This window comes from Halichoeres trimaculatus, unplaced genomic scaffold (genome assembly GCF_033239565.1).
Source record: "Halichoeres trimaculatus isolate MK-OKI-2021-1 unplaced genomic scaffold, fHalTri1.1 fHalTri1_scaffold_1, whole genome shotgun sequence".
NCBI classification, from domain to species: Eukaryota; Metazoa; Chordata; class Actinopteri; order Labriformes; family Labridae; genus Halichoeres; species Halichoeres trimaculatus.
In genome coordinates, this window is record NW_027437179.1 from 27,379,064 (window position 1) to 27,394,793 (window position 15,730).

At 39.6% G+C, this 15,730-nt stretch overlaps 2 protein-coding genes across 4 annotated transcripts; both read right to left on the reverse strand.

Moving 5' to 3' along the window:
* Positions 1–7,114: 7,114 nt before the first annotated feature.
* On the reverse strand, positions 7,115–11,545 carry LOC141795630 (putative G-protein coupled receptor). The gene is made up of 2 exons (XM_074676595.1): positions 11,314–11,545; positions 7,115–8,511 (listed from the first exon to the last, which is right to left on the reverse strand). The coding sequence occupies exon 2, from the start codon at positions 8,419–8,421 to the stop codon at positions 7,141–7,143; it is 1,281 nt and encodes a 426-aa protein (XP_074532696.1). The 5' UTR covers positions 8,422–8,511; positions 11,314–11,545; the 3' UTR covers positions 7,115–7,140.
* A 553-nt stretch (positions 11,546–12,098) lies between these two features.
* On the reverse strand, positions 12,099–15,651 carry LOC141796512 (uncharacterized). Of its 3 annotated transcripts, none has more exons than XM_074677699.1 (6): positions 15,351–15,651; positions 14,900–15,072; positions 14,652–14,808; positions 13,352–13,494; positions 12,876–13,104; positions 12,099–12,772 (listed from the first exon to the last, which is right to left on the reverse strand). In XM_074677699.1, exons 2-6 carry the CDS (start codon positions 15,053–15,055, stop codon positions 12,570–12,572), a joined length of 888 nt encoding a protein of 295 aa, XP_074533800.1. In that variant the 5' UTR covers positions 15,056–15,072; positions 15,351–15,651; the 3' UTR covers positions 12,099–12,569. The 3 variants fall into 3 exon arrangements, with proteins under 3 accessions (XP_074533800.1, XP_074533791.1, XP_074533783.1); XM_074677690.1 differs by lacking the exon at positions 15,351–15,651 and adding an exon at positions 15,173–15,329 and having other exon boundaries at positions 13,319–13,494; XM_074677682.1 differs by having other exon boundaries at positions 12,100–12,772; positions 13,319–13,494; positions 15,351–15,649.
* Positions 15,652–15,730: the final 79 nt, after the last annotated feature.

The window sequence follows — 15,730 nt, forward strand, 5'->3', positions numbered from 1 at the left end:
TTGTGTGTGTGTGTGTGTGTGTGTGTGTGTGTGTGTGTGTGTGTGTGTGTGTGTGTGTGTGTGTGTGTGTGTGTGTGTGTGTGTGTGTGTGTTTGATCAGATGACCTTTGAGCGCATATGGCTGATTTAATCTGTTGCCACTGAAAACATTGTTGTGTTGGCTTAGCCACCTCAGGGATCTTGTGGCAACCAAAAAATGTGAAAAAACTGATGAAACACTTCCTGTTTGCATGGTTTTATACATCAGATTCAATGACTCCCTCTGCCAAGCGGTCTGTTGTATTAAAGGAAATAGTTGGTTCACTGATGTAGTCACTGTATTTCAGCAGTTTCATGAACTAACTGCTGTGCTCCATTGTTTTTAACTTCCAAAACTCACATTTTACTCCCATTGATGTAACACACCTGTGTTCATGTATGCCCCTAACTTGGGTCAGTCAACTATTGTACAACAAAACACAGGTTCACAGTCCAAAACAGACATGTTACAGAAAAAACAAAGAGGTTTGACAAAATAAACAAATAATAATAAGCAAAATTACAAATGTTTATAGCCCCCTTAGAGGAGTGATTATAACTAGGCATTACAGAAAGAGAGCTGGTCAGGAAAGTTAAATTGCTTAGCCATAAATTCACCCAGACCTCCTAAATGGGCATTCATCACTACTGTCGTTACTGCTTCATGTGTTTTTTGTGTGTCCCCTGACTCTCCTCTTCTTGCTTCCAGGTGAGACGACTAACTGTCAATCAAGATCAAGCTCACCTGTAACCAGGCTTTAAAAGCTGGTAAATTGGTAAATTAATAAATCCCTGCTGTAACTGTTGAAGGTGTTTCCAGTATTCTTTTGTGGACTGTTGTAAGCCTCATAGGGCCCCTTTAAGGTCGGGTGTATCGCTGTCATCATTACCTCAGCCACTAGAGGTCAGAGTGAATCAACTAAATATGAATATGGGCCATAATGAGCTGCTTCCTTATAATGCAGTGTATGGAAACACAAAGCATCGCTCTGCCTCTTTCAAATCCATTTATGTACTCCTTGCCCTGCAAAATATCATGTGTCAAGACTCTTTATCTCTTTAAACTGCAGAAAGTCCTTTTCTTAAATCTATCAAGTCCCAACACAAGTCAAATATCATGTCAAGATGATAAGCTAACAGCAGGTCTAGACCATAATCTTTTTTTATATTATTGATAGAGATTTTTTTTAATGAAATCATGGAGACAGTTAATCAGGTTTTCTTTTTTTAAGGTTTAGTCTCAATACAACTTGAGCAAGGAATCTTGTGGCATTCAGCAAGTTACAACGGGGATAACAATCTTCTTTCTAACTTAGAACTTAAAAAAAAAGATCTACCTTGACCATGTTATGATTTGAAAGAGGGATAAAGGAAGATGCTGAAAGATAAGATGAATATAGTGACAGTATGTACTTACACTGATGTTTTTGGACAAACTGGAGAGTATTTAGAGACTTACTGGGGCATCAGATTTACAGTAATTCAGTCTAGATGTGATAGATGTTTTTCCACACCATTCTGGAAAGGGTTTGTCTGATTTTTTTTTTTATTTTTTTTTTTTGATTGTGGCATTGGTGAAAATTTGTTAAATGTTGGAGTTAAGGAACAACTCCTGATCAAATAGAGCTTCCAAATTCCAAACAGTGGTCCTGGGTATCAGGCTGATACCATCTAAGGCAGCTATATTGCTAGAAAATGTCTCAGTGGGTCCAAGAACAATAACCTTAGTTGTTTTTGTGTTTTAATTTTGTCTGAGTTGAGTTGCAAAGTGTTCCTAGTCATCAACATCTGAAGGGATGTTTCCTAATGTAGCCAGCTGTTTTTTTTTCCTTGCTTCTGTGATAAGTATAATTGAGAGTCATCTGCATAACAGCAAACATTTGTTTTCTTATGATAGTATCTAGGGGGCACGTAGATAAAGATTGTTTTCAAAATAAACTGAAGATTTTTTTTAACTTTAATAATATTAAAACAGGATAACACCAGTGGGGGTGCTGGATCAGCAGCTATAATGAGGTGGATATGCAGTTGTTGAGCAAACCAGCAAGAAATCACAGGATACTATTCTCCACCTTTTTTTTTGACCTGCTTTGATTCTCTTCCTTATGTAAACCAGTTAATCATTCAGCCATCACAACAAAGCATCACTGTGTTCAGTTGCTCTTCTAGTTCACCTACAGCGTCATTCACAGAAGTAACGGGGGCTTTATTACATGTTATGAAATCCTCTGTGAGGTTGAGATAGCTTCAGGAGGGTTCTCTGCTTTCTGTCTGGACCAAAGTATGTTTCACAACATGCTTTTAAGAAAAACCCTTTCACCTTTGTCAACCTTTGGACCCATTAACCAGCCATCAGCTGCTATTAATAGGTCAGCTATGAACCCAGAGGGTGCGACCTCATCAGTCTTGTCATGGCTACTCAGCAGGGCTTCATCACAAGGCCATCTCACACAACCATCATTATCATCTTCACATGCTACTAACTGTTACAGCATCAAAAAGTATGATGATCTGAGCACAAAGCTTAAGACCCAAAGACTGCAAACCTCAAATATCCTACACGGACTACAAAATTTAAGGATTACAACCAAGAGTTTGAAATATGTCACATGGAAATTGCTCACAGAGAAGTAAACAAATGAGCAAGATCAGGTGTATTCAGCATGTTAAATAAACTGAAAAGTACGTCACAAACTGAACATCCATTCAGAGTTGAACATAGGTGAGGTCCTCTACAGTTACCACCTTACAGTCTCCATGGTAATGACAGTTTCTAGCTGTTTAAGAGAGGACACGATGTGTTGATGACAAAGAGTTTCCTGTGTCAGTGCCTGTGACGATGGTATGCTAATGGACTGCACACCACGCCAGATGGGGTTTGTTTGTGACCAAAGACGCACAGGTGAGGTCAGTAGTGTGTGTTTGTGTGTGCGTGCGTGCGTGTGTGTGTGTGTGTGTGTGTGTGTGTGTGTGTGTGTGTGTGTGTGTGTGAGGGGGAAAAAGGTAAGAAATATGTAGATACTAGCTTCGTCTAACTTGTGGTTCTCACGATTTTCCTAATGATAAGTTAAAAGGCAACCAGTGGTTGCCCAAGACTCAATGAAAAACAAAAACAAGAACTTCAGTTAAGCTCTGTTGTTCTAAGTAAATGAATGTTTCGTTTTAACATCCTGGTCCAGCTTGATTCTTTCCCTTTTTACCAATATGAGTCTTAACTTCCCTGTTTAGTTTATATGTAACGTTAAGCTCATATGACTCTTCAGTTTCCCACCTCTTTGCAACCCTACCTAGCACACAAAACCCCCCTTAGATACCCTCTTTGGGTCTCACCCTCAAAAACTCAGATGATCATCTTCTCCTGCAGGACGCGATGTGGTTCCATCAGATTTGACTTCAGACATGGAAAATAAAAAACAAACTTACACCCATCACAAGATGTTCTTTCATATTCCACAGAAAAAGAGTGTGCTGTCACCCTTCCTGTTTCAAGTTAGGGCAGTTAGCGTTTGGTAAAGCTTGGTTCAGAGGGTGGTTAAGGTTGGGTGTTCTGGGATGTTGCTTGGTGAAGGAATAACGTGTTCATTGAAGATGCTGCAATGACGTGTTCAAACACGATCCAACTACCTGTGGCCTTTAACCTCTTTATATCAGCCTAATATGTTAAGGTGATGTTAATCAAAAAAGTAATGAATGAATTGCATTTAAGAGATAAGGGATGTACAGAGGTGACAACTGTTGCTTGATTACTGAGTGCTGACGTCACACATCAACTATGTAAATCATAGTGCTATTAGTGAGAGGAATATCTATATCTTTACCTCCATCCAGGGTTCATGCCCTCTGTCCGCAGCAGCTTATCTGGGACACGAGGGATGCAGACAGTGCTTTTGCTCAGCACCTGTCAGTCCAGCTGTTTTCAGTACAATGGGTCAGACTGATTATTTGTTATGTCTGCTTAACAGAATAATCACCAGATCAGAGCCTCCAATCTTACACCACATCAGAGAGGAACACACAGGAATGTTTTTATTTCAGTAGCACAGACTAAACTGAACAAACTCCTCCTCTATTGGAACATAAAGCTTTCTGCTTTATGTTAATCTAAGGGCTAACAATAGTCTGAGTGTCTGCTGGAGTGAGGCTTTGAATTTAGTATCGACTGCTTCCAGGGATGTAACGTCAAATTTGATGAATTTTACTGATAAAAAGTAAATACTGCTGCAGCTCAACTATATATTCTGTTTTAGTAATGGTGAGTACAGAGCATCTCTTTGTTAGCACTGAAACCTTATTTTCATTTCAGAGCCACTTGTGTTTGATCTAAATGCATTCACTTTGAACAGTCCTGTTTCAATAGGAGCTGCCACGAGGAGACAGGTTCTTCACTTTAATTAGCAAACTAAGCAGTCTGCTTGTCTCTCAATATTTATTAGACTGAATCACACACTTTAGAGGCTGACTGACAAAACAGACAGCCAGCTCTTTGAACTGTACTGTTATCACTCTGATTGTCCTTCTTGTCATATTGTTGGATTACATAATGAAGAGGACATTCAGAGGATTGCTCATTCATATGCTGGGTTTAACTTAATGAGAAAAAGACACATAACCTTTACTGCTTATGTTAAGGATGATTTTTTTCCTAACTAAAAAAATGTTATTTTTCTTAATTTTGCACTGTAGCATTATAATTTTAAAATTAATTCAATCATTTAAACCCAAGGCCTTTTATTTTCATGGTTGCCCCTTTCAAGCAAATGGAAATGTACATGATGAGAGGGGATGTGTGTGATGTGTGAGTGAGGTAAGACAGTTAATCTGTGCACAGCATGAGTTTGACAGGCCAAGTTGTTGCAATCTGAAAAAAAAACAGAGCAGTTGTGATTATTTAAGAGTTATTATTCAAAAGTTGTTGTTTTTTTCTTTTTTTTTGTGCAACCCTTTACAGTACTTACTCTTTTACTGTTGGAATGATGGTGTCAATGAAGAAAAGAGTTTTTGTGGCTTTATTCTGTCTCTGTATTAGCTTTACATCATTAACAGCTTAAACCTACGTTTTCTTTACCCTGGAGATTTAGAAAACCCTAATGTCAGGTGTTGTCCCTTTAAGGTTCCCCTCGCCACAAAACCCCTTCCCTCTGATTGGCTAGCCTTCTGGAGGGGGTGGAGCGATGAGCAGACCTTGGTGTTTGAAGTCCGCTTGTCGAAAGTGTCATAAGCCATTTAAGATATTGTAATGTGAAGATCTCATGCTTTTTTTCTTTTAGAACTGATCTTTTTGAGGAGTCCACAGATGGATTCGGGGATTTCTACAACATATTAATATGCAGCTGTCTGAAAATTTGCACACATTCAGTATGGACATCCAGCATGGTTACTTAGTAACCATGTTTAAAATATAGGAAAGCTTAAAACCCCCTCATTAAGTGTGTATGTTTTGTGTGAAGGGAGAGAGAAAGCCAGTCAGTTTTTTTCTAACTGTTTTGATATATATATATATATACTTACATACATTAATAAATTGGGGTCATGTTTTTGAGTTGCAGTTTCTATCTGTGCCTCTGAGTCTTTATTTTTCTCCAGTGACAAGCAGCAACATTGTAGACTGACAGCAAAGTCAGGAGTTATTTTTATACATTTCTCTAATGAATCTGTTTACAAGTTTCTTGGTTCCGTGCATCCCCTTTTCTTGGTTCGGCTCAGCATGCTCCCATCTTCATTTTGTCTCCATGTGACGAATATTGATGAGTTACCTGTTTTGACAGGAACAAACTGTCTATAAGTTTGTGGGCAGCATTCAAAATGTGGGTCATGCTTGTAGATGAATGTACTGAATGTAAATTCTGCGTTGTTGATCTGCCAGTAGATAAAGAGGATGTTAAACCACTCCAGCTGTTATGAAATGGCATTTTCTCCTTATATAATCCTGTGGTAACTGGGCTCAGACTTGGCCACAGGCTTTTCAGAGATGGACGTACGGACAACACAGAGGTCAGGGAACAGGGAGCCAAAGCTTGTCCCAACAAAATGTCAACAGAACAGGTGCACATACAGGTACTGTGCTCCTGCTGCAGATCTGCTGGCACTTATTCAAACCAACAGACAGACAGTAAGCTAAAGGCTACTGTTAAGGGACATGTGATGGACATGTGATGGACATAAAAGTTACATAAAAGCTGCTGTTGATCTCATGGTTGTGGGTCAGTTTTTCATCTCATCACCCCTTTACCGTTAGAGATTATATTATAAATAGGCAAGTGGGGGGAAAGGTGAATCATCCTCTGCTGTCATTAAATACAGAATTGTTGATGAGAACACTCCATGGTCAAATGGTCACATGTATTTGTTGCCTTGATAATAGGATTGGACATGTTTATGTAACCAGTGTGTTCTGAAAACAAGTACAGGTTTCACTCTAATAATGTAAAGACAGATAAATGCTTACTTATTACTCCAAATGTTTAAAGTACTTGGATTTTATTTGCAAATTTGAAGCAAAAAAAATAAATAAATAAATAACGAAAAGACCCTTTTAGGATGATGAATAATCAAATTGTGCAAAATAAATACGAAAAATACTCATACAAATAAAAATGTTAGTACCTCACATAAAAAAGAAAAAAAAAACAATGGCTGCTTACTTTCTTTTCAATTGGATATGTCTTATTTCTGTGACCATATTTATTTGCGAATTCAAGTGATTCAAGTGTCATAAGTTACTGTTCAAGTTAAATGTAAAAACAGACATTAATTGCAAAACGAAAAACTTACTTTGATGTTTTATTCAGACTAAATTGACTTTTCTCCACCAGTTTTGCTTCAAAGATAATTAAAACAAATATGACAAACACAAATTTCAGTATTTTTGAACATATTCTTGGCAGTCTATATTCACAAGTATTCATTTACACATTCAATGTGAGCCAACCAGACCTTTGTTTCTGGTCTAACTTTTTCTGATAACACACATTCTGACGTTTGTCGACAGGGCAACAGTAACAAAATCTGACTGGTAAATAATTAATGCTGTATTTTAGCTTTGCTTCAAAGATACAGTCAATTCAGTAGGATCACTTGTAATATGTGGTTTTAATAGTTTTTCAGCACAACAGTGAGGAATATTTAAGTGAATTCCTCTGGGATCTGCCCTGGTATCCTGAATCCTGTCTGCCCGGTTTGATCCAGAGTGCTTCTTGGACTGGGTGTGGTGATGCTTGCCTGTGTCTCGATGGTGCAGCTGGTCCTGTGAAAGAACTGCAGGAAGTTCTCGTGGCCTGAGCCATCATGGCTGGAGACTGGAAGTGCAACAGGACGGGCCAAGTAACAGCGCCTCAGCTTCCACAGCTCCTCTCTGATCTGTCTGTTCAGTAACCCATAAAAAAACGGGTTCATGGCAAAGGATGAGTATGCCAGCCATGTAACTGCTTTCTCTAGACCCTCTGGGGTTTTGAGTGTTAAGTTAAGTGTCAGGTGGAGGTGGAATGCAAAGTAAGGCAGCCAGCAGATTAGAAACTGTCCAACTATGACCACCAGAGTGAGAGCAGCTTTGCCTCCACCAAAAGGCCGCTCACGCAGAGTCCTGCGTGGTGCATTACGAGTTGTGATAATGGTAGTCTGGCTGTTTATGGAGTCAGAGCGATGCTTTAGTTGATTATTTGTCCATAAGGGGAGAGGTCCATGCTGGCGTGCAGCTACGCGGGCCACCTTGTACACATTACAGTAAACTGCAAAGATCACAACAGCAGGCAGGCAGAAACAGGTGACACTGAAAACCACAGAGAAAACTTGTCTGTGGTCACCGTGGCTCCAATGCAGTGAGCAGTGTGCAGCACTGATGGAGCTAACGCTCCGATAGGAAGGCCAGCCAAACACTGTGGACAACCCCAGCACAGCTGAGGCCACCCAGACCATCACTATCACAGATGCAGTCAACTTCAGGGTCATCTTCACCTCGTAGCGCATGGGATGGACAATGTAGTAGTATCGCTCCACACTGATGGCTGTGATGGTAAAGATGGAGGCGGCGATGAGGATTACATTGAGGGAAATGTAGAACTGACACTGTAGGAGTGTGTACGCAACACCAGAAAAGTATGGAGAGCTGGACATGATCCCAAGAGGCATGAGTAGGATGGCACACAGAAGGTCCACAGCACACAGGTGACACACAAAGACAAACTTCCTGAGATGTGGAGCTTTGACAACAACAACCAGGACAGCAGTGTTTGCCAGAAGTGCCAGAATGTTCAGCATCACCATGAAAAATATCCCAGTCAGGTCCTTGAAGTGTGTCTGAGGATCAGGAGGGGTGCCCAACTGCCTGCTGGGAGATGAGGGTAGCAGGGTCCAAATAGTTCTGCTGTCATTGTGCTCAGTGATCAGGGGGGAATTAACTTCCTCCATTATTCATTGTAAAGGTTTGGGAATAAACATCTGCTGTCCATACTCCCTCATTGTTCAGTAAAAAGAGCAGAATCCTTCAGTCATCTTCACCTGTGTTGAAGAAAACAGAGTCCATCAAAAAGCATAAGAGTAACATGAATGGCAAAAGTCTTGATATGACTTGAATATCTGTTTTATATAATATGGAAGATGTAATTTAACATTAGCTCCAAAACAGATCACAGAGATACAGCAAACTGAGCATGAGTTTAAAAGATGTGTTCCCAGTGTCTACGGTAGTTCAGTGGGGATCACTTCAGTCCAAGGAAATAGCTTTATGTATGCAGTCATGTGTATACGGATGGACAGAGAAGAGGGAAGTGCAACGAGGAGGGGAGAGTGCACCTTTCCTCTCTTTCATTTGTTACATAACCGCCAAGTTAGGGAGTGCAGAAGCCCAGACCCCAAGGGTAAAGAACAGAGTGGGCATCAGTAACAATACTCATGACACTGGTAAATCAGACACAGCATAAAAGGTGGGACCATGACAGAGCTGCTAAAGCAGTTTAATTTGGATGCTCACGTTTACATTTTCCAATTGGAAGAGTAAAAGCTAGTCGACTAAGCTGTCAGCTGATTTTGACTGCCATCAAGATCAGCTGATTTACCATAGGTAGCTTGGCTATGCAGTTTGCTTAAACCAATGCTACTTTATGTTCGAATCTGGTCAAACATTGCAGGAGGTGGTGGTCATGCAACATAATGCTGTTTTTCACTCCCCATTTGGTTATAACTGCCATTAAAGAGGTATTTTTATCTGTGTGTGCACACTGCTTGCACCATGCTCTCTACAATCTTTACACTCTTTACCTCTACTTGGTAACTTAGGCTTTCCTGGGACTGAGATAACTCATCACGGTGTCATCTGGATGACATCATCAGTGTTGACTAAGCTCCTCGAGGGCCAGAACAGAGATGAACATCTGTTGCTAAGTAGGGCTATGACAGGCAATTTAAGCTTTTGTTTGGATTCCCTCTCAGGCACTGATAGGTTAGGTTGCAGAGACAGTTTAACTGTATTTATTAAGTATGCATCACGTAATCTTTAAAGAAATATTATTTCTTATAAAAGAGTAATTTTAAATATACATGGGATCTTCATTATCGTTATAACCTGCAGGTGAACACAAACACCCTTTACACACCATACGTATAGTAGTAAAATTAAATTAAAGGTATTGAATCATTATTGCATCCACATGTGTGATATTTCTCGATAAAAGTTAATTTCTGTATTTAGTGAAAGAGAGACATGATCAATAGGAATAATTCATGGAGGACACCCTGTCTCTCCTCTATCCATCCCCGTCCTTTAGAAATGAAAGATAATGAGCGTGCTTGTTTTAGCCCAGCTGCAGAGAACTGGCTGCATTGATTAATATGTGCTCAGTGTCCCCCTACACGACACCATCAAAGAGGAAACTTCTCACCACACCCCTTCATCAGTGTGTGACTCTTTATATAAGACATCAAGAAAGCACTGTGAGTGTTCCTGTTTACTATTACATTTCTGTCACACCTCCAATCATCTGTTTTTCCTTTCAAGTGCCTTCGCATACATATATCTGCCATTTATCCTGAACAGGTTTGAAATGTATGCCTGTGGAGGATGCTGTAACCTAAATACATGTGCTCTCTGTCTGCCAGAGATCTGCTGATGCTCTGCCCTGCTGTAATCTTCTCTGGTGGTGAGCTACTGGCATGCCACGTTTGCACTGAGATTTATCCCCCAGGAAGGACTAGTCGTACATGTACATTTTTAATGCACATTATATAAGTGTGTCCTCGTTTTCATCATGTTCCAGTTGCAGCTCAGCATATGCTGACTCCACATTTTTTTTCATTTTACCTCTGACGGAAATGATCATTTTCAGCCACTGCTCTGTTTATGTGTTCCAGTTTGAACCATTTCTATTTAAGTTCAGAAAAGAAACACACAGCCAATGTTTCCTTTGCTCTGACTCTCCTTTGTTGCCAGTTTCTGAATAAAAAGAAATCATCATTACATGTTGTATTTATGCATTATAATGAGGATTATAGAATTATACAGCTTTTTTAATCCCTCACAACGCTGCTGTGCAGAGTATTTACCCCGCGCAGGGAAACCCCATAATCCCACCCATTGTGAGGACATTCTTAATTATGTTAATACCCAATTTAAATGCAATCTGGGATATAACCTGCGACTGTTATCTTTTATGTTAATTTAAATATGAAAGATATAGGAAAAAGGGTTCCGTTTTTATGAAAAGAAGCTGTTTTAATTGATGTTCTTAAAATATGAATAAATAAAAATAACTTTCCACATTAAAGTTAAATAACATTTGTGCATGAGAATGACCTGTGAGTGGCAACATGGGATACAACCAGAAACAATTACGTTGAGTGATACGGAGAAGTTGGTCCATCTCCTCTCATCGGTGCTGACAGGAAACATTTATTTGTGACTCTTTCACCATTTAAAACCACCTGAAATCTGTGATGTTCTTTTGGTATTATTGGCTAATAGCATCACTGGTTGCTTGACAAAAATTTTTAATGTCTTAAAGCCCTGCATTCAACCAAAAAGGCTCGATTTAAACAGATATCATGTCCAAAGTTGTCAAATTTTGAAGAAACAGTGAAATGACAGGATTGATTAAAATAATCTATAACACACCGTTGAATTGAACTATCCCTAAAAAATCATTTTATACTAGAACACAGGAAATGGTTTGTACCTTCTGAATGAACTGTCATAAAAATCTGAGTGATGGCATCCTATTGTTCTTCTTCAGTTAGAAAAACTTTCAGCATGTATGATATAATCTCCAGTAAATGTAAAAACAAACTTATCTGGAACTACTTACTCACCGAGCAACTTTTGGCAGCAGGAAATTCGGAAAAAGTTTAGTTCCTCCAAACCCTGGTGATGACTCTGTTAAAAGCACCTGCATGTTCAGGTGGAGTTCCCAGGTATCTTAAAGCAGTGGTCCACCCTCAAAGACGTCTATCAGCAGCTGGCAAAATCTAAGAGAAGATCCCCAGGGAGGGCAGAAACTAAGAGATAAAGAGAGGTGTTGAGTAAGTATGTGTGCATGTCCACTGAGACACCACAGCTAACTGAGTGAAAAGGAAAAAAGGAGGAGCCAACTACTAGATTTTCACATCACATCTTTCAAGGGATGATGACTCAAACTGCCACCCTCTGACATGCAGCATGCCCCCCACCACACACACACGCACACACAATTTCATCCATCAGAATGTGACACCGATTGTCAGATAAGCCTGTCTTTATGTACACTACTTTATTCTACTTCTTAGAGAAAGAAGCAGATTAATCAAAAGAATTTACAGATTTCTTCAGCGTATACTGCAGTTTGCGCTCTATTTCTTATCAACATTGCCTCCCATATATTTTATTTACATGAAGTTGCACTAACCTTCATTCCTCATTGCTCACAGAGGCAGACACAGGGCTCAGCACTGACATCTGTTGGCTGCTTGTGAAAAGAAAACTCCATTCTCACCAGAGTATAAAGAACTGTACTGATATAGGAAAGCTTAGATAACAGTGATAAATAAGTTCCAAAACTTTATTGATTCTTACACAAACACAACAAACACTACGCTGACAAAAAGTCATGGAAGCAACTATTGGTTATCACTTATTACAGCATATTTGTGACTTAAAAAATACTACTCTAGAAACACAGTATCATGGTGCAATACACAGTTTGTCATCAACAAGTTACAAACTAAAATCCTTATTATTTAAAACCATTCTACTTTTCACATACGTTGACATAAAAGGCCTGGTGCTTAAAAGTTTAACCCAGTGTGATTAGTTATCAGACTAACACCTACTACCTTAAATTACATAAGACACTTGGTTGTTTATATGTTCATGGTTACATGTGATTATTTCATTGTGTAGTTTGAAGAGTTTGTCACCATTTTTTTTTCAAACAGACAAAAACAAAGGAAGATTTATAAAAAGTGTGAAAAAGGTGACAGCTTTTTGCACAAGATTTTGAAACTTACGTGATGATTTGTGGATAAAAAAGGCAACCTGTCACTATCAGATGTAATATGGTGACTAGTACATGAAGGTAGACTCAAAAAGGCTATAAGTGAGGATCACTTCTCATGGCTCCATTTTCAGCCAGGAGTGATGCTTCTCGGCAAAGGCTTTGTTCAATAACAGCTTTGTGCTCAGCTTTACTCAAACCAAGTCTCTTCTTTAATAGTTTGTCCTCATTGTTCAACTTTGTGCGTATTGAAGTTTTGATTTGGCTGCCATCGACGCCAAACTTGACTGCCACATGATCTGGAGGAAGAAACATGATAAAAAAAAAAAAAAACTTAGCATCAAAGTCACATCTGCAATGAGGTTCAGCATTAAACGCATGTGTGTTGAATGTTAATCTTACTGATTATGCTTCTCAGGATCTCAGGTGGCAGCTGAGGCTTCTGACAGTCTTCTCCTGTAAATGTGTTCCTTCGCCCCTGCAGAGAGTGAGTGGCCAATGTCTCTCTGTCAAAAAGTATCATCAGCAGTGCTGACGTGTACTTCTTGTAGTCTCCAATCTCTGCAATACGCTCATAAAGATTTTTTGGCACTTGAAGATTCTCGGCAAGGTACACAAAGTTATGATTATCCTGAGGGCAAAAAACAGACCAGTATTCAGTAACACACACAGAATCACTCCGGTATCACTGCTTCTGTAAAACTCTAATGTTATAAAACCTGGACTTAATCAAACCTCAAACAGAACATCAGCAGGCTATTTTTCCTGCAATAACAGACAAAAAAATTTGCATGCAGAAACATTTTCTCTACTCTTGCAGTGACGTTAACTTTCTAAGCACTGACCTCAGGGATGTTATGAACTGCTCTCATCTCTACCTCAGGTTCAGCTAGAAAAGACAGAGTTTCATCCTGAGAGCTCTGTGGTGCAACTGCTGGCTCGCCTCCTTGGAGAACATGATCCAGGGTGACTCTTAGTTCATGTGCTGTGTGTCTCATCTGCATCATGAGTGTGTTCATCTCTGGAAAAGGGGCAAATCACATGTTAATGCAGGAATGAAGTAAGTTCGCTTGCTGATGATATAATATGGGATGAATACACAGCCTCAGCCAAGTATAAATGCTGGGTGTCCATGATTAACGTTCAGTTTTCAAAACCCCTACATACTCTTATGTTGTAGAAATCCCTGAATCTGTATGGAAAATGCTCAAAACTGTCCGTTCTAAAAAACAGCACAAGCTCGCCATGAGATCTTTAAAAGACTTGCTGAAATACTGACATCATTGCATAAAGATCTCCTTATGACATGTTGGAGGGGCGGCAGGCCTCAAACAACAAGGTTTAGCCATAGCTCTGCACCTGACAGGCCTCCAGAGAGCTGGCCAATCAGAGAGAGGAGGGTATGTGGAGCATAGAGTCTTAAAGAGACAGCAGATGTCTAACAAATAAAATCCAGAAAAACTTTCTATCGATTGTTTCCCAAATTGTAGTCTAGGAATGCCAAGGAAGAATTTTTTGGCTCCCAAAACCCCCGTTTGGATTTCTTTGAACAGTAAAATGTATCACTCATTTTGAACATTTGTAGTTGAAAACATAAAGATGAGTTGTTTCTTAAGCTTATTAATCTTACAATAAAGAAATTGACAGTCTTATCTCTGTTGGTCTTTTATGCTTGTATAGGTCATCAAGAGATATATGTTTTGTAGACAGTTTAAAACTTCCCACAGAATAGTCAACATATACTTTTCGTATCTATCGTTATTTCACATTACATTGTGACTTAAGTTTTGAACTTCTTACATTTCAACTTTCAAGGTTTTTTTTCAGTTTATATTTCTTCTTTGTCTTAGTTTGAACTGCTTTCATAATGTCTTTTTAGGTATCCTCTTTAGTGTTTCATACACTTTTTATTATAATGTTTTGCAATCCAAGCACAAAGCAAAGCACTCAGATTGCCTTTTTGCACTTAACATAAACTTTGTTGATATTTCCTTCGGCTTTAATGTTCTACACATGGGATCAAATGTGTGATCTAATGACCTCAGTCATGACCTCACTGATAACTTCAGCCCTGCTCATCTGCAGCTAACAAACACTAGTAAATCTGTGTGGTCTCAGCAGCTATTTTTTAGTGTACAGTGAAAAAAAAATAAGGACTGATCAGCTTCTTCCACCCACCTTTCAGCTCCCTCAGCTCCCTCTCTGCCAAAATCCTACATCTGCGCTCGTACTTGAGTTGTGCCTGCAGTTGCTCTATTTTCATGAGGAGGGTGATGGTGTCTGTCCTGATGCCTGGACTTGAAATATTTTCTTCATCAAAATCAATGTTTTCATGCTGCAGAAGAGGGGAAATGTGGAATAAAGTGTTGAGTGTAGTCATTGAAAACGACCTTTGATGCTAAATTATAACCATAAAATTCTCCCACCTCGTTGTTGGGGAAAGGTGAGTAGCTAGATTCCTCAACCATCCTGTACTTCTCCTCCACTGGATCACAGCCAAACCCCTGCGCGTCAGGGCCGATCTTGATCATCTTGACTTGAGGTTCTGTTTGAAGCGCTCCTGGCTCTCTTTTTGGTGGCATCGGGGTTGAAAATAAACCTGGGGGAGAGTCAAAATTGAGGTGACACAAGATGAGTTTCTTTTTCTGTACATGGTACAAGAAAACTTCAACTCAAACTTTTTTATTCGCGTGGTTCACCTTAATTTCCGTCATGCGAGACAAGAATGGAAAGTTTGTTGAGGTTGCATCCCCCTCCCCCTAGCTCCTCAACCCCTCCTTCTAGCCTCAGCTGGACCCCTGACTGATAAAACCTGTCCTGAAATACACCATCAAAATCAAGTCAAATTTAATGTCACGCGGTTCACGGGAGGCTCACCTGGCTTTTCAGCACGGTTTCAGGAATATAGTGCAACAACAATCACCGTGGACACAGACAGCGCAGTAAATGAAAATACTGCGTAGTAGAGGAAGTAGTAGTACTACTGCAGTAGTACAGTAAATGGGTCCTGGCACAATTGCGGCTCATTTATAACATCCGCGCATAACGTTTCCGGTTCAATACCTGTGAAATACTGCTCCTGTATTTCTCATTTACTATGTGCAGAACCCATGTGCGCAAGATACCTATGTTGTGAAATATATATTTTTACAATAATGTCCGGAACAAAGGTGCGAAAACTTATTCCCCGAGGGAAGTATTTTGCCCCAGTACAGTTTCCTGCGCCTTAAATTTCGCAGTTTAACCAATGAGCATTC